This window comes from Typha latifolia, unplaced genomic scaffold, assembly GCF_019914945.1.
Source record: "Typha latifolia isolate L0001 unplaced genomic scaffold, TyphaL0001v2 contig_59, whole genome shotgun sequence".
NCBI lineage: Eukaryota > Viridiplantae > Streptophyta > Magnoliopsida > Poales > Typhaceae > Typha > Typha latifolia.
This window is the reverse complement of record NW_027330504.1, coordinates 1-23,442: the sequence shown is the minus strand read 5'-3', so window position 1 is coordinate 23,442 and position 23,442 is coordinate 1. Positions and strand designations below refer to the sequence as shown.

At 40.4% G+C, this 23,442-nt stretch overlaps 5 protein-coding genes and 1 long non-coding RNA gene across 11 annotated transcripts; all 6 read left to right on the top strand.

Moving 5' to 3' along the window:
• Positions 1–93: 93 nt before the first annotated feature.
• On the top strand, positions 94–1,644 carry LOC140802648 (disease resistance protein RGA2-like; the record flags this gene model as incomplete). The annotated part of the gene is made up of 2 exons (XM_073158201.1): positions 94–589; positions 648–1,644. Coding segments are annotated over exons 1-2 (1,407 nt in total), but the record flags the coding sequence as incomplete, so codon positions are not given.
• Positions 1,645–1,663: 19 nt separating this feature from the next.
• LOC140802649 (probable disease resistance protein RF9) lies at positions 1,664–3,762 on the top strand. The gene has a single exon (XM_073158202.1). The coding sequence runs from the start codon at positions 1,786–1,788 to the stop codon at positions 3,760–3,762; it is 1,977 nt and encodes a 658-aa protein (XP_073014303.1). The 5' UTR covers positions 1,664–1,785.
• A 200-nt stretch (positions 3,763–3,962) lies between these two features.
• Positions 3,963–5,108, top strand: LOC140802652 (uncharacterized). Its single transcript, XR_012111685.1, has 3 exons — positions 3,963–4,204; positions 4,312–4,397; positions 4,758–5,108. It is a non-coding gene; the product is annotated as an uncharacterized lncRNA (long non-coding RNA).
• Positions 5,109–5,538: 430 nt separating this feature from the next.
• LOC140802653 (disease resistance protein RGA2-like) lies at positions 5,539–10,080 on the top strand. 2 transcript variants are annotated; one of them, XR_012111686.1, is made up of 3 exons: positions 5,539–9,282; positions 9,695–9,742; positions 9,850–10,080. XR_012111686.1 is itself a non-coding variant. In XM_073158208.1 (2 exons), exon 1 carries the CDS (start codon positions 5,696–5,698, stop codon positions 9,260–9,262), a length of 3,567 nt encoding a protein of 1,188 aa, XP_073014309.1. In that variant the 5' UTR covers positions 5,539–5,695; the 3' UTR covers positions 9,263–9,282; positions 9,695–10,080. The 2 variants fall into 2 exon arrangements, 1 of the variants encoding a protein (XP_073014309.1); XM_073158208.1 differs by having other exon boundaries at positions 9,695–10,080.
• Positions 10,081–10,823: 743 nt separating this feature from the next.
• Positions 10,824–15,445, top strand: LOC140802651 (putative disease resistance protein RGA3). 2 transcript variants are annotated; one of them, XM_073158207.1, is made up of 3 exons: positions 10,824–14,707; positions 15,099–15,147; positions 15,255–15,445. In XM_073158207.1, exon 1 carries the CDS (start codon positions 10,943–10,945, stop codon positions 14,531–14,533), a length of 3,591 nt encoding a protein of 1,196 aa, XP_073014308.1. In that variant the 5' UTR covers positions 10,824–10,942; the 3' UTR covers positions 14,534–14,707; positions 15,099–15,147; positions 15,255–15,445. The 2 variants fall into 2 exon arrangements, with proteins under 2 accessions (XP_073014308.1, XP_073014307.1); XM_073158206.1 differs by adding an exon at positions 14,925–15,000 and having other exon boundaries at positions 15,099–15,331.
• Positions 15,446–17,495: 2,050 nt separating this feature from the next.
• On the top strand, positions 17,496–22,774 carry LOC140802650 (two-component response regulator-like APRR9). 4 transcript variants are annotated; one of them, XR_012111684.1, is made up of 10 exons: positions 17,496–17,796; positions 17,876–18,037; positions 18,111–18,241; positions 18,350–18,463; positions 18,728–18,905; positions 18,996–19,413; positions 20,990–21,782; positions 21,920–22,089; positions 22,292–22,388; positions 22,478–22,774. XR_012111684.1 is itself a non-coding variant. In XM_073158203.1 (8 exons), the coding sequence occupies exons 1-8, from the start codon at positions 17,652–17,654 to the stop codon at positions 22,028–22,030; spliced, it is 2,052 nt and encodes a 683-aa protein (XP_073014304.1). In that variant the 5' UTR covers positions 17,513–17,651; the 3' UTR covers positions 22,031–22,774. The 4 variants fall into 4 exon arrangements, 2 of the variants coding, with proteins under 2 accessions (XP_073014304.1, XP_073014305.1); XR_012111683.1 differs by having other exon boundaries at positions 17,513–17,796; positions 21,925–22,089; XM_073158203.1 differs by having other exon boundaries at positions 17,513–17,796; positions 21,920–22,774.
• The last annotated feature ends 668 nt before the right edge of the window (positions 22,775–23,442 follow it).

The window sequence follows — 23,442 nt, the reverse complement described above, 5'->3', positions numbered from 1 at the left end:
CCTGGACGCATCAATAGTTTTGTCGGTCACTCAAGTCTTAGTTGTCTGAAAGAGAGAGAGAGAGAGAGAGAGAGAGAGAGAGAGAGAGAGAGAGAGTCTTCTGTTGGAGTCTCCGGGCTCTTAACTAAATTGCTCTTTCTTCTTTGTTTGAGTTCACCCTGCTGTTTGTGAGGAGATCAATGGCGGAGATGTTGGGATCTGCGATCGTGGGTGAGTTGGTGAACAAAGCCGCCTCCTTCTTGACCGGCAACTACGTGATGCAAGCTGGAGTCAAAGACAAGCTGGAGAGACTGCAGGAGCTGCTCATCATGATCCAGAGTGCAGTTGAGGCCGCGGAGGGGCGGCAGATCAAGAACTCGTCCCTTCTCCGATGGCTGCGGTGGTTCAAAGACGCGGCCTACGACGCTGACGACGTGCTCGACACCTTCGAGTACCGAATCCTCGAGCAGAAAGCAAACGACGGCGGCGGCGAGGCGAGTAGCTCCTTTGCCTCCTCCTCCTCTAATGCCGCCAAACGTGTGCGTACTGCTGACAGGAGCTTGTTTTCTTGTGATGAGGACGTTAAGGAGCTGAGCAGCGTTGTCGAGAAGTTAGAAAGAAGTGCCGCCTTTATAGGAACCTTCCTTCAATTATTAGAATTGGATGAGTTCTAAGAAGCCGGAGTTGTTCACCAGCAGCCGCATCACTAGCTCGTTGCTGCCGGAAGTACCCATTGGCCGAAATAAAGAGAAGGAGCATATAATCAACCTTCTGCTACAATCAGAATCTAGCGCTCTTGGAAATGTTTCTGTCATTCCGATTGTTGGAATCGGAGGAGTCGGAAAGACTACTCTTGCCCAGCTAGTATGCAAAGATGAGAGGGTGAAACAGCACTTCTCTCTAATTATGTGGGTATGTGTTTCAGATACTTTTGATGTGGTCAAGCTTACAAGAGAGATCCTCGATCAATCCCACCGAAATCGCAGTCATGGAGATATCGAGAACTTTAACAGCCTACAATTGATCCTTGAAGAGAAGCTAAGATCAGAGAGATTTCTTCTTGTCCTTGATGACGTCTGGAATGAGAAGGAGAGGACAGCATGGGAGAATCTTCGCACTCCTCTGTTATGTGGGAAGGAGGGAAGCAAGATAATTGTTACGAGTAGACTAAAGAAGGTTGCAGAATTGATGGGCACTATGGATCCAATTGGATTGCAGGGGCTACCAGAGGATGAGTTTTGGTCTTTCTTTAAAAAGTGTGCATTCAATAACATTGCTGACCCTGAGGAGCATCCGGGATTACAAGTTATTGGGAAAGAGATAGCAAAGAGGCTGAAGGGATCACCGTTGGCTGCAAAGACTCTGAGTGCGTTGCTGAAAGATGATTTCAGCGACGAACACTGGCAGGGCATCTTGAAGAGTGATATCTGGGAATTGGAGCAGGGTGAGGATGATATTATCCCAGTTCTAAGATTGAGTTACCGACACCTTCCCGTACACTTGCAGAGGTGCTTTGCATACTGGGTATTTGAACGCGATGATCTGATATACATGTGGACAGCAGAGGGCCTTATTCATAATACCAACCACAATAAGAGGCTGGAGGATGTAGGAAGAGATTATTTTGATGAATTAATATCGAAGGCATTCTTTGAATCTACACCTTTTTGGTCTCGTTGGGAACAGACCTACAAGATACATGATTTATTACATGATTTGGCAGAATCTGTCTCAAAAGATGTCTATTATCGAATCAATGGAAATGAGCCAAAGCAAATCCCAGATAGTGTTCGTCATTTATCCGTGATGACTACTAATCTAGCTGGACTTACCGAGTATTCATCTGTACTAAAGCACTTGCGGACCTTGAATTTCTTTTTCCGGATTAATTCGGATCTGAATGTTGCTGATCTTCGTGATGTATTGGAAAAGCTAAAATGCATTCGCGTGCTTAATTTTGTTAATTGTCATCTGGAAGTATTGCCCCTTTCTACAGCATGTGACTTAATACATCTAAGATTTTTGAATCTTGGTGGCACTGGAATCAAAGAATTGCCGGATGAATTGTGTAGACTTTACCATCTCGAAATGTTGATTCTTTGGGGGTTGGAGCTTGATAGATTACCGGCGAGCATGAACAAACTAATCAACTTGCACCATCTTGTTGAAGATCGAAGAAGAAATCACTTGGTTGAAAAGGATAAATCAATAGTCTCTACGATATCCGGCATAGGTAAATTGACTCGTCTCCAGGAATTAAAAATTTTCTGTGTAGCGAAGATGGGAGGTTTTGAGATCGGACAGTTAAAAACCTTAAGCAAGCTCAGAGGATCCCTTCAGATAAGAAATCTTGAAAATATTGGTAGTAAAGAGGAAGCCATGGAAGCTAGGTTAAGTGACAAAGGGAATGTTGTTAAGTTGGAGTTGTCATGGTGCGACACTACACGAATTGTGAGATGCGATGAAGAGGAGGAAGTATTGGAAGGCCTGCGACCGCATTCGAATCTCAAAGAACTTGACATTGTTTGCTACAATGGAGTCCGGTCCCCAAGTTGGCTGATGGAAAACTATTATTTAAAGAACCTAGTAAAACTTCAACTCGGTGGTTGCGGCAAGTGGAAAGAGCTCCCACCTCTCGGAAAACTTCCATCACTGAAGGTTCTTCGGCTATTTAGTCTGCATGGCATAGAAGAAATTGGTTGTGGGTTCTATGGTTCTGGTGTCGTCAAAGGATTTCTGTCAATGGAGACATTAGTATTACGTGACTTTCCAGAATTAATGGGATGGTGTACAATCGAGGACGACCAATTGTTTCCCTGTCTTCACACACTCGAAGTCGAAGATTGCTCCAAACTGATTGCACTTCCTTCTCTCCCATCTACACTGAAAAACCTATGCCTAGATAGGGTGGGAATATCCCTTCTCCAAGCATTTCGAAGACCGATATGTCCGGCATTGTCATTCCCCTCTTCCTCCTCATCTTCATTCCTATCTCTATTGATTATCTCGAACTGTCCAAATCTGGAAAATATTGATGAATGGTCCGAACGAGAACGAGAGAAATTATGTCATTTGGAAAGTCTACGCATTAGTTGTTGTCCTAGCGACTACCTCCTGCCTCTGTCGCTACAACGGTTAACTATCGAAGATAGTGGTATTGAAGATGTGGAATTGTCCAGGTGTATGCAATATGGCCTATCCTCATTGAAAGGTCTCACGATAACAAGATGTCCACGTATTACAACCCTTCCTTCGGCTGATGTACTGCAACGCTTCACCAACCTCTTCGTTTTGACTATTACAGATTGTGTAGAGCTGAGGTCAATTGGAGGGCTGGGAGCTCTTGTCTCCCTTACAGATTTAGAAGTTTCTAGATGTCCCATCCTCACTTGTTTTGCAATTGATCAAGTTCAAGAGGTGGTGGAAGAAGGGGTGCACTCGTCACCACGTTCCTATTTCAATCTAACTATCGACAACCCTTTGCTGCTCAAAGTGCTGCTAAGTAGGGAAAAGCTCACCTCCCTTAGTGGGTTGACAGTGAAAGGTGCAAATGAGCTCACGACCTTCACCAGTGAGATGGAGGAGGCATTTCAACACCTCACCTCCGCCCTCCTTCGGCTAAATATTAAAGATTGCAATAGTCTCCAGTCACTTCCAATGCTACCACTGAATCTCCATTCGTTACGAGTAGAGAACTGCCATCCGGCTTTGAAGGATCGTTACCGAGAGGGCGGGCCTGACCGGCACACGATCGCTCACATCCCTGATATCACATTTCTGTGACTAATTGGGGGCTTAACCAGGTGCACGCCTTCTGCTACTCTCTAATCATTTCCTGTTAATTATGCTCTGCTTTTGTACTGTTATTCTAATTCTTTCTGATCATTAAAGAACCTTGTAATTTTTCTGCACTAATTTGTGCTGCTGATTATTTGAAGAAGTCCTTGAATGATATATATATAGCTGTAATTGGTCATTAAAAGAACAAGAAAATAAATTAAAATTGCAGATAGTCCAGAGCATATGTTTTGCAATTCTCTGATTTTTTTTTCTTAATTTACCATCATAACATTTTAGAGGTATAACTATAATCCCTTCCATTACACAAGTCTTACAGTTTTCACAAACTTGTTGACTTCTGTCTGAATGATCTTTAGCTTGCTGTATAAATTTGCAGTTTGGGAGCAGGCCCTGCATAATTCTTGAGTCAACATCATTTAAATTGGTGAGCAGATAGGCTTTAGGTCTTTAGATACGGCAATATCTGCTTATCCTGAATTTGAAGCACTCTCTACAAACTTTATGAGAATTCTTATAATTTTCCTTGTTCAGGATTCACTCTGCAACCAGTGTTTGTACGGAACAACACTTTGCTCAAAGCTAGCCTTAGCTACAAGGAGAGGAGAAAACTTCATTGGGTACTCATTTGTTCATATCAATGGCTCCTGGCTCTGGGTTTCACCCCTGGGGTCATATTGTAAATGAAAACTTGTGTTGTAAACGCAGAATTTCTTGCAAGTTGTTGTTTATACACTCATAGAACCATCACCAAGTTTGTATTGCCCAAGATATCATTGTCCTCCTATTTTAGAGGTGCAATTATATTGTAACACCCCAAAATAAATATTAAAAAAAAATCCCTCTAACTGACGCACGCGCCAAGCACAAACAAGAGGACTGAGATGGTGCCAATTAACGCTTGAGAAACTCCTATTTTAGTTTGCTACACTTAATTTTCTATAAAATATGATTCTTATTGTCCATTTTGTTTCTTGCAGTTAGCTATGGGACTAGTGATGGCTGCAGCTGCTTCTGCAAGTGCGATAGGATACGTGGGGATGTATGATAACAGCCACACTGGGTGGTTTCAAATGTCCAATTACTTTGACAAGTACTGCAACAAAGTTGGCATCTCTCTCATCTGTTCTTATGTTGGCTTTCTCCTCTACTTGGTGTGTGCTACGACAATTCTTCAGAAGGCCAAGAAGAATAATTAGTAAGCTCCTGAAGTATATTACCACTCATATCAGTCAATGGATGGTGAGCTCTCTAATGGCAAATTGGATAAGAATTGGAATGGTTTCGCCCTCTTGCTCAAACTAGACGCGAGAAAAGTATTTTGGCTTGGATGTTGGATTAATTTTGGTTGTTACCTAGTATTATTTATTTGGCATTTCTGCTTTCTTTTTTCCCTTTATATAAGTATACATTATTAGTTTGTTATATGGGATTAATGTTAGAAGATAAACACCAGATGAGAAATTTATAAACTAATTCAGTAATTAAATATATATATTTTTTTTTTTATATCTAATTAATTTTTAAAAAATTAAAACTAAAAAATAAAACTAGAGCTCAGTCTCAAACCAAACAAGTCACACAATTATGGTACCTAATTTTCACTTTGGGTTTCGACTTAAATGATATCTATACACACTTTAGTGTGGCACCCAACTCTCATATTTCAATGGATGCACGTGACCATCTGGAAAATTTATCATTAATGGCAAAATGGATTGAACGACACTCGGTGCCCATCCTTGGCGCCTAGTAGATTTTTTCTTCCTGGACGCATCAATAGTTTTGTCGGTCACTCAAGTCTTAGTTGTCTGAGAGAGAGAGAGTCCTCTGTTGGAGTCTCCGGGCTCTTAACTAAATTGCTCTTTCTTCTTTGTTTGAGTTCACCCTGCTGTTTGTGAGGAGATCAGTGGCGGAGATGTTGGGATCTGCGATCGTGGGTGAGTTGGTGAACAAAGCCGCCTCCTTCTTGACCGGCAACTACGAGATGCAAGCTGGAGTCAAAGACAAGCTGGAGAGACTGCAGGAGCAACTCATCATGATCCAGAGTGCAGTTGAGGCCGCGGAGGGGCGGCAGATCAAGAACTCGTCCCTTCTCCGATGGCTGCGGTGGTTCAAAGACGCGGCCTACGACGCTGACGATGTGCTCGACACCTTCGAGTACCGAATCCTCGAGCAGAAAGCAAACGACGGCGGCGGCGAGGTGAGTACCTCCTTTGCCTCCTCCTCCTCTAATGCCACCAAACGTGTGCGTACTGCTGCCAGGAGCTTGTTTTCTTGTGATGAGGACGTTAAGGAGCTGAGCAGAGTTGTCGAGAAGTTAGAAAGAAGTGCCGACTATGTCGGCAACTTCCTTCAATTATTAGAATTGGATGAGAGTTCTAAGAAGCCGGAGTTGTTCACCAGCAGCCGCATCACTAGCTCGTTGCTGCCGGAAGTACCCATTGGCCGAAACAAAGAGAAGGAGCATATAATCAACCTTCTGCTACAATCAAAATCTAGATCTCTTGGAAATGTTTCTGTCATTCCGATTCTGGGAATCGGAGGAGTCGGAAAGACTACTCTTGCCCAGCTAGTATGCAAAGATGAGAGGGTGAAACAGCACTTCTCTCTAATTATGTGGGTATGTGTTTCAGAAACTTTTGATGTGGTCAAGCTTACAAGAGAGATCCTCGATCAATCCCACCGAAATCGCAGTCATGGAGATATTGAGAACTTTAACAGCCTACAATTGATCCTTGAAGAGAAGCTAAGATCAGAGAGATTTCTTCTTGTCCTTGATGACGTCTGGAATGAGAAGGAGAGGACAGCATGGGAGAAGCTTCGCACTCCTCTGTTATGTGGAAAGGAGGGAAGCAAGATAATTGTTACGAGTAGACTAAAGAAGGTTGCAGAATTGATGGGCACTATGGATCCAATTGGATTGCAGGGGCTACCAAAGGATGAGTTTTGGTCTTTCTTTAAAAAGTGTGCATTCAATAACATTGCTGACCCTGAGGAGCATCCGGGATTACTAGTTATTGGGAAAGAGATAGCAAAGAGGCTGAAGGGATCACCGTTGGCTGCAAAGACTCTGGGTGCGTTGCTGAAAGATGATCTGAGCGACGAACACTGGCAGGGCATCTTGAAGAGTGATATCTGGGAATTGGAGCAGGGTGAGGATGATATTATCCCAGTTCTAAGATTGAGTTACCGACACCTTCCCGTACACTTGCAGAGGTGCTTTGCATATTGTATTGTCTTCCCAAATGACTGGGAATTTGAACGTGATGATCTCATATACATGTGGATAGCAGAGGGCCTTATTCATAATACCAACCATAACATGAGGCCGGAGGATATAGGAAGATATTACTTTGATGACTTAATATCGAAGGCATTCTTTGAACCTACACATTTTAGGTCTCCTTGGGAGCAGACCTACAAGATACATGATTTATTACATGATTTGGCAGAATCTGTCTCAAAAGATGTCTATTATCGAATCAATGGAAATGAGCCAAAGGAAATCCCAGATAGTGTTCGTCATTTATCTGTGATGACTACTAATCTAGCTGGGCTTACTGAGTATTCATCTGTACTAAAGCACTTGCGGACCTTGAATTTTTTATTCCGGAGCAATTCGGATCTGAATGTTGCTGATCTTCGTGATGTACTGGAAAAGCTCAAATGCATTCGCGTGCTTAATTTTGTTAATTGTCATATGGAAGTATTGCCCATTTCTAGTGCATGTGAGTTAATGCATCTAAGATTTTTGAATCTTGGTGGCACTGGAATCAAAGAATTGCCGGATGAATTGTGTAGACTTTACCATCTCGAAATGTTGATTCTTTGGGGATTGGAGCTTGATAGATTACCGGCGAGCATGAACAAACTAATCAACTTGCACCATCTTGTTGAAGATCGAAGAAGAAATCACTGGGTTGAAAAGGATAAATCAATAGTCTCTACGATATCCGGCATAGGTAAATTGACTCGTCTCCAGGAATTAAAAATTTTCTGTGTAGCGAAGATGGGAGGTTTTGAGATCCGACAGTTAAAAACCTTAAGCAAGCTCAGAGGATCCCTTCAGATAAGAAATCTTGAAAATATTGGTAGTAAAGAGGAAGCCATGGAAGCTAGGTTAAGCGACAAAGGGAATATTGTTAGGTTGGAGTTGTCATGGTGCAACACTACACGAATTGTGAGATGCGATGAAGAGGAGGAAGTATTGGAAGGCCTGCGACCGCATTCGAATCTCAAAGAACTTGACATTGTTTGCTATAATGGAGTCCGGTCTCCAAGTTGGCTGATGGAAAACCATTATTTAAAGAACCTAGTAATGCTTCATCTCCGTGGTTGCGAAAAGTGGAAAGAGCTCCCACCTTTGGGACAACTTCCATCACTCAAGGATCTTTGGCTATTTAGTATGGCTGCGATAGAAGAAGTTGGTTGTGGGTTCTATGGTTTTGGTGTCATCAAAGGATTTCCGTCATTGGAGACATTAGTATTATGTGACTTTCCAGAATTAATGGGGTGGTGTGCAATCGAGGATGACCAATTGTTTCCCCGTCTTCACACACTCAAAGTCGCAGATTGCTCTAAACTGATTGCACTTCCTTCCCTCCCTCATACACTGAAAAACCTAAGGCTAGGTAGGGTGGGAATATCTATTCTCCCAGCATTTCGAAGACCGATATGTTCGCCATTGGCATTTCCCTCTTCCTCCTCATCTTCATTCCTATCTCGATTGAGTATCTCGAACTGTCCAAATCTGAAAAATATTGATGAATGGTTCGAACGAGAACGAGAGAAATTAAGTCATTTGAAAATTCCCCCCTCCCCTCCATCGCTACAATGGTTAACTATCATAGATAGTAGTATCAAAGATGTGGAATTGTCCTTGTGTATGCAATATGACCTATCCTCATTGGAAAGTCTTAAGATAATAAGATGTCCAGACATTACAACCCTTCCCTCGGCTGATGTACTGCAACACTTCACCAAGCTCTTCGTTTTATCTATTACAGATTGTGTAGAGCTGAGGTCGATTGGAGGGCTGCGAGCTCTCGTCTCCCTTAGAAATTTAGAAGTTTCTAGGTGTCCAAAGCTCACCTCTTTGGCGATTGATCAAGTTCATGAGGTGGTGGAAGAAGGGGTGCGCTCGTCACCACGTTCCTATTTCAATCTAACCATCGACAACCCCTTGTTGCTCAAAGTGCTGCTAAGCAAGGAAAAACTCACCTCCCTTAGTGGGTTGACGGTGAAATATGCAAATGAGCTCACGACCTTCACCACTGAGATGGAGGAGGCATTTCAACACCTCACCTCCCTCAGGTGGCTGAATATTATAGGTTGCAAAAGTCTCCAATCACTTCCAGTGCTACCGCTCAATCTCAAATGGTTACTAGTACAGAACTGTCATCCGGCTTTGAAGGATCGTTACCGAGAGGGTGGGCCTGACCGGCACACCATCGCTCACATCCCTGATATCACAATACTGTGACTAATTCATTGCTTAACCAGGTGCACACCTTATGCTACTCTCTAATCATTCCCAATTAATTACGCTCTGCTTTTATACTGTTATTCTAATTCTTTCTGATCATTAAAGAACCTTGTAATTTTTTTGCACTAATTTGTACTGCTGATTTTTTTAAGAATTCCTTGAATGATATATTATATATATAGCTGTCATTGGTCATTTTTTGCACTGTGTTATAAGTCCTTAAAAGAAATAGAAGAACAAGAAAATAAATTAAAATTGCAGATAGTCCAAAGCATATGTTTTGCAATTCTCTGATTTTTTTTTCTTAATTAACCATCATAACATTTTAGAGGTATAACTATAATCCCTTCCATTACACAAGTCTTACAGTTTTCACAAACTTGTTGACTTCTGTCTGAATGATCTTTAGCTTGCTGTATAAATTTGCAGTTTGGGAGCAGGCCCTGTATAATTCTTGAGTCAACATCACTTAAATTGGTGAGCAGATAGGCTTTAGCTCTTTAGATACGGCAATATCTGCTTATCCTGAATTTGAAGCACTCCCTGCATAATTTGTAAGAATGCTTATAATTTTCCTTGTTCAGAGTTCACTCTGCAACAAGTATTTGTACGGAACAAACACTTTGCTCAAAGCTAGCCTTACCTCCAAGGAGCGGAGAAAACTTCATTGGGTACTCATTTGTTCATATCAATGGCTTCTGACTCTGGGTTTCACCCCAGGGGTCATATTGTAAATGAAAACTTGTGTTGTAAACGCAAAATTTTCTGCAAGTTGTTGTTTATACACTCACCGTCACCAAGTTTGTATTGGCCAAGATATCATTGTCCTCCTATTTTAGAGGTGCAATTATATTTTCTGCAAGAAAATTGAAACTATGCATATCTTGGAGACAAGGAATTGAGTAAAATAGATGTAAATAAACTGTTTAATCTCTCTCGAAAATCTTAGTTTCTTGCGAACTTTTCTCCTTTGCTCCTTTGAAAGCTTGAGTAGCAACTGTAATGTCTTGTATCGATAAGGCAGGGTTCTTATGCCGAACTGATGATGTTCAAATAGAGATAGGAAACAACAGTTTCTGCTGACGGTTGCTCGAATAATCCATACTCTGGAAATCAAAAGGAATGAGCAAATCCTCTCATAAGAAGGAGAAGGAAAAAAGAAAAAAGGAAAAAGAAAAAGAGTGAGGAAAATACTAATATGTAGACATATAGAAACATATACTAGTTTATATAGTTATATTTTCTTTTCATTTATCTTCTATTTTGTTACATTGGAAAGATTACATTGAAATAAAACTTTTGTGACTTGCATAGTTAATCACAATAACGTAGTCAGAGGGAATTTTAGCTATGGCAAATGTTGCCCAGCTTAGTTTTGTAATTCTCTCTTTCCTTGTGAAGAATCTATTTAAAGTATAAACTTCGGCTGAATTGCATCGTAAATAGACTTCTTGCGTCATGAATAATTAATTGTTTCTTGGATAAACTTCCTGCAAGTTGTAGCTTGACCACGATAGGATAATCTAATCCGTTGTAAAGCTTTTGTTAGCAGAGTTATGGTGTTCTCTGTGTGAGAGGTATCTACTTGTAATTTCTTGGTTTATCGGGAGATTATCATATTGGTTTATTGGTAAACCAACAGACCGTACCCATCCTTGTCACCGAGTAGAATATTTCATGGCCACCTCAACCGTGATGGCCACCCAAGTCAGAGAGAGAGAGAGAGAGAGAGAGAGAGAGAGAGAGAGAGAGGACCAACAAAGTCTTATATTGGAGTCTCCGCCCTGTGTGCTCAATTTATCTCCCTCAAACATTGACTTCACCCTGCTGCTTGTGAGGAGAAGATCAATGGCGGAGATGTTGGGATCAGCGATCGTGGGTGAGTTGGTGAACAAAGCCGCCGCCTTCTTGACCGGCAACTACGAGATGCAAGCTGGAGTCAAAGACAAGCTGGAGAAACTACAGGTGCTGCTCATCATGATCCAAAGTGCAGTGGAGGCCGCGGAGGGGCGGCAGATCAAGAACTCGTGCCTCCTCCGATGGCTGCGGTGGTTCCAAGACGCGGCCTACGACGCTGACGACGTGCTCGACACCTTCGAGTACCGAATCCTCGAGCAGAAAGCAAACGACGGCGGCGGCGAGGTGAGTACCTCCTTTGCTTCCTCCTCCTCTAATGCCGCCAAACGTGTGCGTACTGCTGCTAGGAGCTTGTTTTCTTGTGATGAGGACGTTAAGGAGCTGAGCAGCGTTGTCGAGAAGTTAGAAAGAAGTGCCGCCTTTGTCGGCAACTTCCTTCAATTATTAGAATTGGATGAGAGTTCTAAGAAGCCGGAGTCGTTCACCAGCTGCCGCATCACTAGCTCGTTGCTGCCGGAAGTACCCATTGGCCGAAACAAAGAGAAGGAGCATATAATCAACCTTCTGCTACAATCAGAATCTAGAGCTCTCGGATCTGTCATTCCGATTCTGGGAATCGGAGGAGTCGGAAAGACTACTCTTGCCCAGCTAGTATGCAAAGATGAGAGCGTGAAGCAGCACTTCTCTCTAATTATGTGGGTATGTGTTTCAGATACTTTTGATGTGGTCAAGCTTACAAGAGAGATCCTCGATCAATCCCACCGAAATCGCAGTCATGGAGATATTGAGAACTTTAACAGCCTACAATTGATCCTTGAAGATAAACTAAGAACAGAGAGATTTCTTCTTGTCCTTGATGACGTCTGGAATGAGAAGGAGAGGACATCATGGGAGAAGCTTCGCACTCCTCTGTTATGTGGAAAGGAGGGAAGCAAGATAATTGTTACGAGTAGACTAAAGAAGGTTGCAGAATTGATGGGCACAATGGATCCAATTGGATTGCAGGGGCTACCAAAGGATGAGTTTTGGTCTTTCTTTAAAAAGTGTGCATTCAATAACATTGCTGACCCTGAGGAGCATCCGGGATTACTAGTTACTGGGAAAGAGATAGCAAAGAGGCTGAAGGGATCACCGTTGGCTGCAAAGACTCTGGGTGCGTTGCTGAAAGATGATCTGAGCGACGAACACTGGCAGGGCATTTTGAAGAGTGATATCTGGGAATTGGAGCAGGGTGAGGATGGTATTATCCCAGTTCTAAGATTGAGTTACCGACATCTTCCCGTACACTTGCAGAGGTGCTTTGCATATTGTAGTCTCTTCCCAAAGGACTGGGAATTTCAACGTGATGATCTGATGTACATGTGGATAGCAGAGGGGCTTATTCATAATACCAACCACAATATGAGGCCGGAGGATGTAGCAAGAGATTATTTTGATGAACTAATATCGAAGGCATTCTTTGAACCTATACCTTTGAGGCCTCCTTCGTTGCATAGATACAAGATACATGATTTATTGCATGATTTGGCAGAATCTGTCTCAAAAGATGTCTATTATCGAATCAATGGAAATGAGCCAAAAGAAATCCCAGGTAGTGTTCGTCATTTATCTGTGATGACTACTAATCTAGCTGGACTTACCGAATACTCATCTGTACTAAAGCACTTACGGACCTTAAATTTCATATTCAAGAGCAAGTTGGATCTGAATGTTGCTGATCTTCGTGTTGTACTGGAAAAGCTAAAATGCATTCGCGTGCTTAATTTTGTTAATTGTCATCTGGAAGTATTGCCTCTTTCTAGAGCATGTGACTTAATGCATCTAAGATTTTTGAATCTTGGTGGCACTGGAATCAAAGAATTGCCGGATGAATTGGGTAGACTTTACCATCTTGAAAAGTTGATTCTTTGGGGGTTGGAGCTTGATAGATTACCGGCGAGTATGAACAAACTAATCAACTTGCACCATCTTGTTGAAGATCGAGGAAGAAATCACCGGATTAAAAAGAATAAATCGATAGTCTCTATGATATCCGGCATAGGTAAATTGACTCGTCTCCAGGAATTAAAAAATTTCTGTGTAAAGAAGATGAGAGGTTTTGAGATTGGACAGTTGAAAACCTTAAGCAACCTCAGAGGATCTCTTGAGATAAGAAATCTTAAAAATGTTGGTAGTAAAGAGGAAGCCATGGAAGCTAGGTTAAGTGACAAAGGGAATGTTGTTAAGTTGGAGTTGTCATGGTGTGACACTACACGAATTGTGAGATGTGATGAAGAGGAGGAAGTATTGGAAGGCCTGCGACCGCATTCGAATCTCAAAGAACTTGACATTGTTTGCTACAATGGAGTCCGGTCCCCAAGTTGGCTAATGGAAAACCATTATTTAAAGAACCTAGTAAAACTTCAACTCGGTGGTTGCGGCAAGTGGAAAGAGCTCCCACCTCTCGGACAACTTCCATCACTCAAGGTTCTTCGGCTATTTAGTATGCCTACGATAGAAGAAGTTGGTTGTGGGTTCTATGGTTCTGGTGTCGTCAAAGGATTTCCGTCATTGGAGACATTAGTATTACGTAACTTTCCAGAATTAATGGGGTGGTGTGCAATCGAGGACAACCAAATATTCCCTCATCTTCACAAACTCAAAATCGAAGTTTGCTCCAAACTGATGGCACTTCCTCCTCTCCCATCTACACTTAAATGTCTATGCCTAGGTAGGGTGGGAATATCCCGTCTCCCAGCATTTCGAAGACCGATATATCCGCCATTGGCATCTTCATTCCTTTCTCGATTGACCATCTCGAACTGTCCAAATCTGAAAAATATTGTTGAATGGTCCGAACGAGAACGAGAAAAATTGAGTCATTTGGAAACTCTACACATTAATTGTTGTCCAAGCGTCTACCTCCTGCCTCCATTGCTACAATGGTTAACTATCAAAGATAATGGTATTGAAGATGTTGAACTGTCCAGGTGTATGCAATATGGCCTATCCTCATTGAAAGGTCTCACGATAATAAGATGTCCTCATATTACAACCCTTCCCTCGGCTGATGTACTGCAACGCTTCACCAACCTCTTCGTTTTGTCTATTACAGATTGTGTAGAGCTAAGGTCAATTGGAGGGTTGGGAGCTCTTGTCTCCCTTAGAAATTTAGAAGTTTTTAGGTGTCCAAAGCTCACCACTTTGGCGATTGATCAAGTTCAAGAGGTGGTGGAAGAAGGGGTGCACTTGTCACCACGTTCCTGTTTCAGTCTAATCATTGACAACCCCTTGCTGCTCAAAGTGCTGTTAAGCAGGGAAATGCTCACCTCCCTTAGTGGGTTGACAGTGAAAGGTGCAAATGAGCTCACGACCTTCACCACTGAGATGGAGGAGGCATTTCAACACCTCCATCTTTCGGCTAAATATTAAAGACTGCAATAGTCTCCAATCACTTCCAATGCTACCGCCGAATCTCAATTCGTTACGAGTAGAGAACTGCGATCCGGCTTTGAAGGATCGTTACCGAGAAGGCGGGCCTGACCGGCACACCATCGTTCACATCCCTTTTATCACAATACTATGACTAATTGATGGCTTAACCAGGTCCACACTTTATGCTACTCTCTAATCATTCCCAGTTAATTAATTGTGCTCTGCTTTATACTGTTATTCCAATTCTTTTTTATCATTAAAGAACCTGGTTTCTTTTTTTCTTTTTCTTTTCTTTTTCTTTTTCCTTTACTGCTGATTTTATGAAGAAAGTCCTTGAATGATATATAGCTGTAATTGGTCATTTAAAAAACTTAAATAAAAATTGCAGATTGTTCAGACTTCAGAGCATATGTGCTGCATGATTCTCTGATTCTTTCTTAATTAACCATCCTAACATTTTTGAGGTATAACTATAATCCCGTTCATTACACAACAAGTCTTACAGTTTTCACGAACTTGTTGACTTCTGTCTGAATGATCTTTATCTTGTATAAATTTGCAGTTTGGGAACAGGCCACGCATAATTCTTGAGGCAACGTCACTTAAATTATGTGAGCAGATAGGCCTTAACTCTTTAGATAAGACAGTATATTCTTATCCTGAATTTGAAGCACTCCCTGCACAATTTGTAAGAATTCTTATAATTTTCCTTGTTCAGAGTTCACTCTGCAACAAATGTTTGTACTGAACAACACTTTGCTCAAAGCTAGCGTTACCTCCAAGGAGAGGAGAAAACTTCATTGGGTACTCATTTGTTCATATCAATGGCTTCTGGCTCTGGGTTTCACCCCAGCTGTCATATTGTAAATGAAAACTTACATTATAAACTCATTTCCTGCAAGTTGTTTATACACTCATAGAACCGTCTGTCAAGTTTGTATTGGCCCAGATATCATGTCCTCCTATTTCAGAGATTTGATAAAAAAAAGATACAGTTGGTAACCGTGGATTGTTAAAAATTAGTCCTAAATTTGGTTATCATTTTTGTCATACTATTTTATTTAGCTAATTTGTGTATTACTACCAAGGTTATTTTAGTAGTCCTCTTATTTATTAGGGGCATTTTAGAAATAGTTTTATTTTATTATGTATGAGTCTTGTTGGATATCAAGAGAATTCTAGGTCATTTTTTTTTTATTTTAGTGTCATCTTAAAAAGCAAGAAAAGAAAGAGAATCCATCTTGAAGTTTTGCTAGATAGAAGGTGGGTGATTTTTTATTCTACCTCCTACTCTCTTGCGAGCTTATCTTGTAAGTTTGATAACTTTCTGTTTGTAAAGACTTAATATTATTGGGATTATATCTTGGTTATTATCTCTTGAGGTGAAGATTATGATATACATGCATTGTGGTTATTTAAGTGCTTTATTATGAACTTATATTCTCCGTTCTTGTTTCTATTCGTGGTTGTGCAATTTTGGGCGTGTAGAAAATATTAAGTTTCTACACTTAGAGAAAAGAAGGTTCTCGGATCTGTAATCGTGAAAAATACCCTAAATTAGCTCATTAGCTGCTATGTTATTAGATGTTATCACACAGCTAATAGGTATTATGAAGTGGTGGGAACTCTGTAAACTTAATGCTGTATAACTTTTCAAGTAGACTATGTATAATGTCTTCATTGCCTCTTTCTACTCACAGGCCATAAATCAGGCTAAGCTCCTGTTGACTTCCCGACCCTATTATTGCACATTTTAATGTTGTAGATGCCTCCGAGCTCATACGGCAGCAGAGATGTCTGCAGTAAGAAGTAGAGTCTCCTGTCATTGTTCTAGTCTTTGCCATAATCATTTCATTTGGTCTGTCTGGCTAAATTATATAATTCTCTCTTTGTTTGTTTTTCTGTTGCCGTAATCGGCAAATTCATAATCGAACAAAGTTAATTATGTATTAGTAGAATTCAACTAATTTTGAGTAGTATTACTTCACTAAATTCACTATTTAGAATAATTAAGTTGTGAGATTTCAATTAATTTCAGTGTACTTAGAATGAATTTAAGTATATGTATATATTAAAATCCAATGATTTGAGAACAGACCTGGATGAAATTTATCTATCACTTTTAAGTTAGTTTTTCTAAATCTGATAAGAGTAATCTTTATTTGTTATATTCTTATTGAAGCCCATGGATAAATTAGAAAAAAAATGGAACATAATGAAATGGATTTCTCCCAGTTCCGAACAACTTGGATAAATTTCATTTCAATTTTATTATTTCTGAATAGCTAAATTTATTTCTAGATGAAATCAATTGGATTTTATCTAGATTTTGTTCCAAAAGTACCCTTAGCGAGATAAGAAGAACAAAACGGTCCACCTAGCGTTTGGATGCTTTCACAAATCCAATCCCTAGTCCAGTTATTTCAATTCTACTGTGGATAAGGCAAATTCGCCCCCTTTCTCTTCCCCCCTTTTCTCTTGTAATGGATAATATTGCCAAGAAAAAGGATTCCATTGCTTTCAGGCATTCTTGTAATGGATAATATCCCAAAATGAGGTCAAATAGACTTGCACTCAGGCAGATGGAAGAAAATTTGATTTAGAAAAAGAGAGAGAGAGCCATCTAATTGATGTCAAACAAAAGATGAGTAATTTCGCCAACGTGGATTGGTATTGAGAAAGGATACGGAAGTTATCCACTAGTTCTTAGCCTATGGCACTCAATTATAGCCATCCAATTATCCATTACAATCATCGGGAAACAAAATGCGATTTGGCCCCTGTATTCTGAACAATTGCGAATTCGAATTAAAAGGGTGGCAGAGGAGAAGAGGAGGAGGGACGACTTGGAGGGTCAGGGATAAAAATAAGGAAGAAAAAGAGAAAAAGATGGGGACCGAAACGAAAAAAATATCTGGAGATGGGTCGTTTTGTTTTCTAGGGGCGGAGGGCGGGGGAGTCCACCCATTACTTGCCACCACCACTCGGGTTCATTTCCGCGCTGACGTGGCACTCACTCGGTGTAGATATTTCCATACCCACCTCTCGCCGATGTCCACGGAATCCGGTCACCTCCCAAAAACATACCCCCGCCTTCTCTTCTCTACCATCGGTAATGGAACGAGGCGGAGCACCCTCACCGGAGGTGATCCGGTGGGACCGCTTCCTCCCTCGCCGATCCCTCCGCATCCTCCTCGTCGAGCACGACGACTCCACTCGCCATATCGTCACCGCCCTCCTCCGCAAATGCAGCTACCACGGTAACCTCACCCCCCTTCTCCTCTTCTCCTCTTTCTCCTCTTATCAAAATCTCAGGAGGCTTCTTCCTTTCCATCGCAGTCGCTGCCGTCGCCGACGGGCTCAAGGCGTGGGAGGTCCTCCAGGAGAAGAACTACGGCTTCGACCTCGTCCTCTCGGAAGTCGCGATGCCGTCGCTCTCCGGGATCGACCTCCTCTCCAAGGTCATGGCAGCGGACGAGTGCAAGAACATCCCGGTCATCAGTGAGTTCTCGATCTCGATTTGAAACCTGAGTTGCTAGAATAATCGTAGGTTCTTACTCTATGATTGTGGCAGTGATGTCCTCGCAAGATTCGATCGGGGTGGTGCTCAAGTGTATGCTGAAGGGGGCGGTGGATTTCCTCGTGAAGCCGGTGAGGAAGAATGAGCTGAGGAATTTGTGGCAGCATGTCTGGAGAAGGCATTCTGTATGTTATTTGATCGATTAATTCGTTAAACTGGCAAAGCATGCATTTCTTTTTCCTGGTATTAGAATTATATGAAAGGGGTTCGGATAATGGATGATCTTGTTGCAGTCAAGCAGCCAAGCAAATGCCTCCGAGAACAATGTTGCGAGCAATCGTGTAAGTGTTAATGATGACGAAGGATCCAAGACCAGGGAAAGCAGCGATAGGAGAGGCAATGCTCGGGTAAGATATTTGTAACGATGCATTATTGATAGAAATTCTACTAATAGAAGTTGGAAAAACATTTCGTTTGGCAAGGGAAATTCTGATTGTATGTGTCGAAATCTATATTAAAAAAAGACATGAGAACAAGTAGCGTCACTAGTGAGCCAGTCCAAATTGACAACTGGAGCAGCCTTTTTTGAAGTTTGAGTAGTTACTTAATGTTTTACGCGATATCCTAGCTATTTACTTATCAAGCAGTGGAACTGTTTGGTGCTTGAGCAGAGGTCAGGCAGTAAACCAGATATTGAAGTTGAGAGTGCTCAAAATTTCAAAGATACTGTTAGAACTGAAGGGGCAAGTTCTTCCAGAGAGGTGGAAGGAAAACCAAAGGGAGTAGATGATGATGGAAAACTAGTGAGAGAGAATGTGCCAGATATGGATGATGCTGAAGAAATTGGAGGTTGTTATGTAACCTGGGTTTCAGAACTGTATTTTTATTATTGCTAATTCGCTCTACAGTTCTGATAATTGGCCTGTTCTGATCTTGCAGATAAGTCTGGTGGACTCGCAGTTGAAATTAGTCAACAACCTTTATTTTCAGTGCACATAAGCCTAGAGAATAAGTGCCTTAATGATAATGGGGAGGACGCACAGTGTTTTCAGAGAACCATGGATGTGGTTACTGATCTGAATTCATGTTGTCCAAGTGATTCTTTCAAAGATGTTGTAGATTCTGTTGAGCCAATTGGTAACAGAAAATGCAGTTCCTCTATATTAGAGAAGGATGCTATTCAGGACAATGCATTATGTGAAGCTTCAAGATGCTGTTCTGTGAAATGTACATCTGAAATTAATTCCTTGCAGCTGCTGGACCTTAACTTGAGAAAACCACAACTAAATGGTTGGATAAACAGTGAGTCAAAAGAAAAGAATATACTAAATCATTCTAGTGCCTCTGCCTTTTCAAGGTAATTACTTTTTATCTGAGATTTTTCCTCATTTCTTATATCTGTTATAATTACATCCAATGATGGCCATGCCAGTGCACGTGACGGTCGGCATAGGCCGCGCCGATCGGCACGCCCCAACATGTCAATAGCACGCCACGTATTTAACATAATTTTAATAAAAATGTTAAAAATAATTTTAATAAAATTTCGGCATGTCAATTTTTTATTTTTAGTTTAAATATCTAGATCTATTAAAACCTATATTATAGTATTCTATCTTTAGATTATTTTTGTAAATGACCTATTTTATTAAAGATAAAGCAATAGTTAAATATAAATATTATTCAAAACATAATATGATTGAATACATTCATTAAAACTAATATTAATGATTGAACACTCTATAATATGATTAAATACTTTATAATATAATTGAACATATAATTATATTCGACACATAATACTAAAGCTGATTGATAATGATTGATGGAATTAAGAAAAAAGTTTTAAAAAATGGGCTCCACGTATCATATCATGTTTGTTAAGAAAATAATTAAAGTTTATTTGATGATGATTGACGAAAATAAGAAAATTTTAAAAAAATAGCTCCACATTGACACGAAGATCGGCACGCAGCACCCACCTATGCCGTGCCACCACTGGCACGGCCATCCTTGATTACATCCATTGATTTGAAATTGTTCCTAAATTTCCAGCTATAGCAAAATAAGTCAAGGAAATTTAGAATAAATTGGCTGGTGGAGTCACATATCTTGTTGGCTATGGTTTAAGGTATATAAAAACAGTATATCTTGTTAGTTATAGTTTCTTTAGAAAATTTACTGTGATCATCCTTCTGTAGTAATTTGACAGTGTTTCATTGTAGCATGCCAAATAGAGGCTCGTAAAGAGGTTGGCCATAACGCCAGAGTGCAGCTTCTCGCAAGGAACTCAACATCTTATAGATGTTCGGATTTTATGTCTAGGAAAAAGACTCTTGAGTGAGAAGGCACAGAGATTTATTCATATAGATATGTACAATAAAGCCTATTAAGTAGGAGTCCTCAAAATTGATAATTGTAAAGGGCCTCAACTTTAGTAGCTAGACATATAGAGGTATATAGTCTTAAAAACCTGATTTTCTTGTTTTTGGAAATGGTCCCCTACTTTTCTATGTGAAATGTGGATCTTCAAGGAAAGATAGTGGAGGGCACATTCGCCATCAGAAAATGTAGTTATGGTGGTGATTTCTAATAATCTGTGTTCTGGTTATAGTTACCAGGTAAGTTGTATTAGTTTCATTTGTTGCTATAAGTAATTGTTATTTTTTGTTCAATACAGGTTGGAGCAACTTCTAGTAGTAGTTGCTCTTCTGGAAGAACCACTCGTTTGTCGATCGTAGTTTATGTGGTACAAAACTTTCAAATAGACAATTAAAATATTCTATGTAATGTTTCTATGGTGTTATGTAACTTGTCTATAAGTTCTAAAAGAATAAACAAATTTTGAGGAATCCAACCAATTATCTGAGTCACCAAAATCATGGTTCATTATGTGTTTCTAAGGACATGATGCTGTTTCATGTATGGTGCAGGTATTGTGATAAAAGAATCCAACCTTCAGGACAGGAACTGGTATCTTCATCTTCATGTATCAGAAGAAAAGAATCAGTTGACAAGGAGAGGAACACTTCCCTCCAACCTAAAGATATATTGTCTTCCCATCAATGGAATGTGGGTGAAGCTTCAATTTATGAGGATGTTGGCATTTCATGTTCTGCTCGAGTACCAGAGGATGCTTTTGTTAGCAGTTCTTCCAACCGGAAGGATATTTATTTCCATCATCCTCAATTTGGACTAATATCAGTCCCAGTTCCTGTTGGGGATATACCTCATCAAAGTTTGGGTGCTGGGTATGGTTCTATCCTGCAGCCAATGCTCTACTCAAAAACCTCTTTCCAATCACATAATTCACCTGCAGTTGAGAAGACAATTCAGATTCCTGATCAATCCAATTCCGCTGACCATAATGTTATTAACCAATCCAAATGCAATGAGTTTCACCACCATGAAGAGAATCATCAAAACCCACATTCAAAACAAAAAGTTGATAGAGAACCAGGAGTCTCGACAGATATATCATGCACTCCAATGGAACAACTCACTCGAAGTGCTAGTTGCAGTGAGAATGTTCATAAAGATAGCAGAAGCATTGGAAGTGGTGAAACAGCAGGTGCAACTAGAGTTACAGGAGCTGCCCTAGAAAATGGGAATGAAAGTGGTGTCCAGGACGGCAATATAAATAGGTCAGACTGTGGTCGTTCTCGTCGTGAAGCTGCCTTGATGAAGTTCCGCTTGAAAAGGAAAGATAGATGCTTTGAGAAAAAGGTAACAGGTTTATGCTGGTTCGAAATCTTCTAGTTATGTTATTAAATTGTGAAAGTGTAAACGACATATCTAGGTTTTGCTTTCTATAGTAAAAAGGTTATCGGTTTGAGATATGAAAGTGATATTTTGTTTTGCAGGTTAGGTATCACAGTAGGAAGATGCTTGCAGAGCAGCGACCAAGGGTTAAAGGGCAATTTGTGCGGCAAAAAGTATCCGAGTCTATGGCCCCAAAAGATGTGGAAGACTAACAACGATTGGTTTGGGAATATTTTTATTAATGCTCACTTTCCTTGGAAAGGACATCAAGGTAAGAGTTGAGACAGGCAAAAATTCTTTGCTAGACTCGCTTTTGTTGCTGCTCAAGCTAGTAGATGTTTCCTGAGCTTGTAATGTATGCCAAACTTACATATTCAGATAAAAATCCATTTAATGAGTTCCAGAATCCTTGTATCAGCACTGTATTTTACAACTTCAATGCTACTGTACCTTCTTTCGTGGTCCTTCTGCAGGGAAGATACGAGTCACCTTGGATTCAAAATGCTTGTGCTCAGATCTCTTAGTCCAACATTCCTTAGATTCTTTTTGTACAATCAAGCTACAGAGAGGGTAAGGAGTCCTTCACATCTATATATCTAGAGATGTCCTGAAAGCTCGGCGTGCTTTTACTGACCAAACTAAGAATTATTCTTTCTCAGAACCATTGGTCAATCATCTGATCCATCAGCACAAGAATTGTGTTTCAACTGTGTTTCTATTGTAAAGTGTGAAGAGCATTTCATTTTGTAATGAATGTGGATAGCTAGTACCTAGCCAAAGGCGTAATTGCTTATTAGCATCTGCAGTGTGATTTGGCATCACAAACCATTTAGTATATTGATATCAAATGATTATCTTTGTATTGCAATATATTTTTTATGGTTGTGTAAACAGACGTCTCAGCTGTACTCCAGATCTCTGATTCCATTTTAATGACACCTTTCTTTTGAATCCCACATGCTCAAGTGAATCATGTACTGTTGTGTTTCTTTATCGTGGTTCATATTGTAAAGGATCTTAAAATTGCTGGTCAGCTTGTTGAGTAGATGATTAACATTATAAATTGTCTTTGAACTGGGTCAAGCTATTACCTTCCAAGCTTCTAATTTGATTTATTCATCTAGAAAATCCAGCAATTTTTTCCTATTTGTACCCAATTTGGAATCAGAAATACTGATCAGTTCATCAGTTTTAAAAAAATTCGTGCTTCTTTCCAGTAAAATTAAACAAAAATAAAGAATTCTGATCAATATCCACAAAATGAGCTTTGACACAGATCTTACTTTTTATTGCTTTCTCCACTTGAAAGACCAGATTGATGAACATGAAAAATATCTAATAAGCCTTCAAGAGGCCAAAAGTAATTCAGGAACTTACAGCAGCCTCTATGAGAGAGAAGTACTGAATATTATATCCTGCCTCCAAGGTGTAATTTGTGCGTTAACATGAATGAAAACTCAATACTCCCATTCATACAAAGGATAATAGAATCCATGTCCATGCCTGATATATCTAGAGATCTTCTTCCTTGTAAACCAAGAATGAACTGGTCTTGCTATAACTGCATGCCAATGCCTTTCCAGCAGAAGTGGGCGATGAAAATGCACATTCAGATACTTCTAAC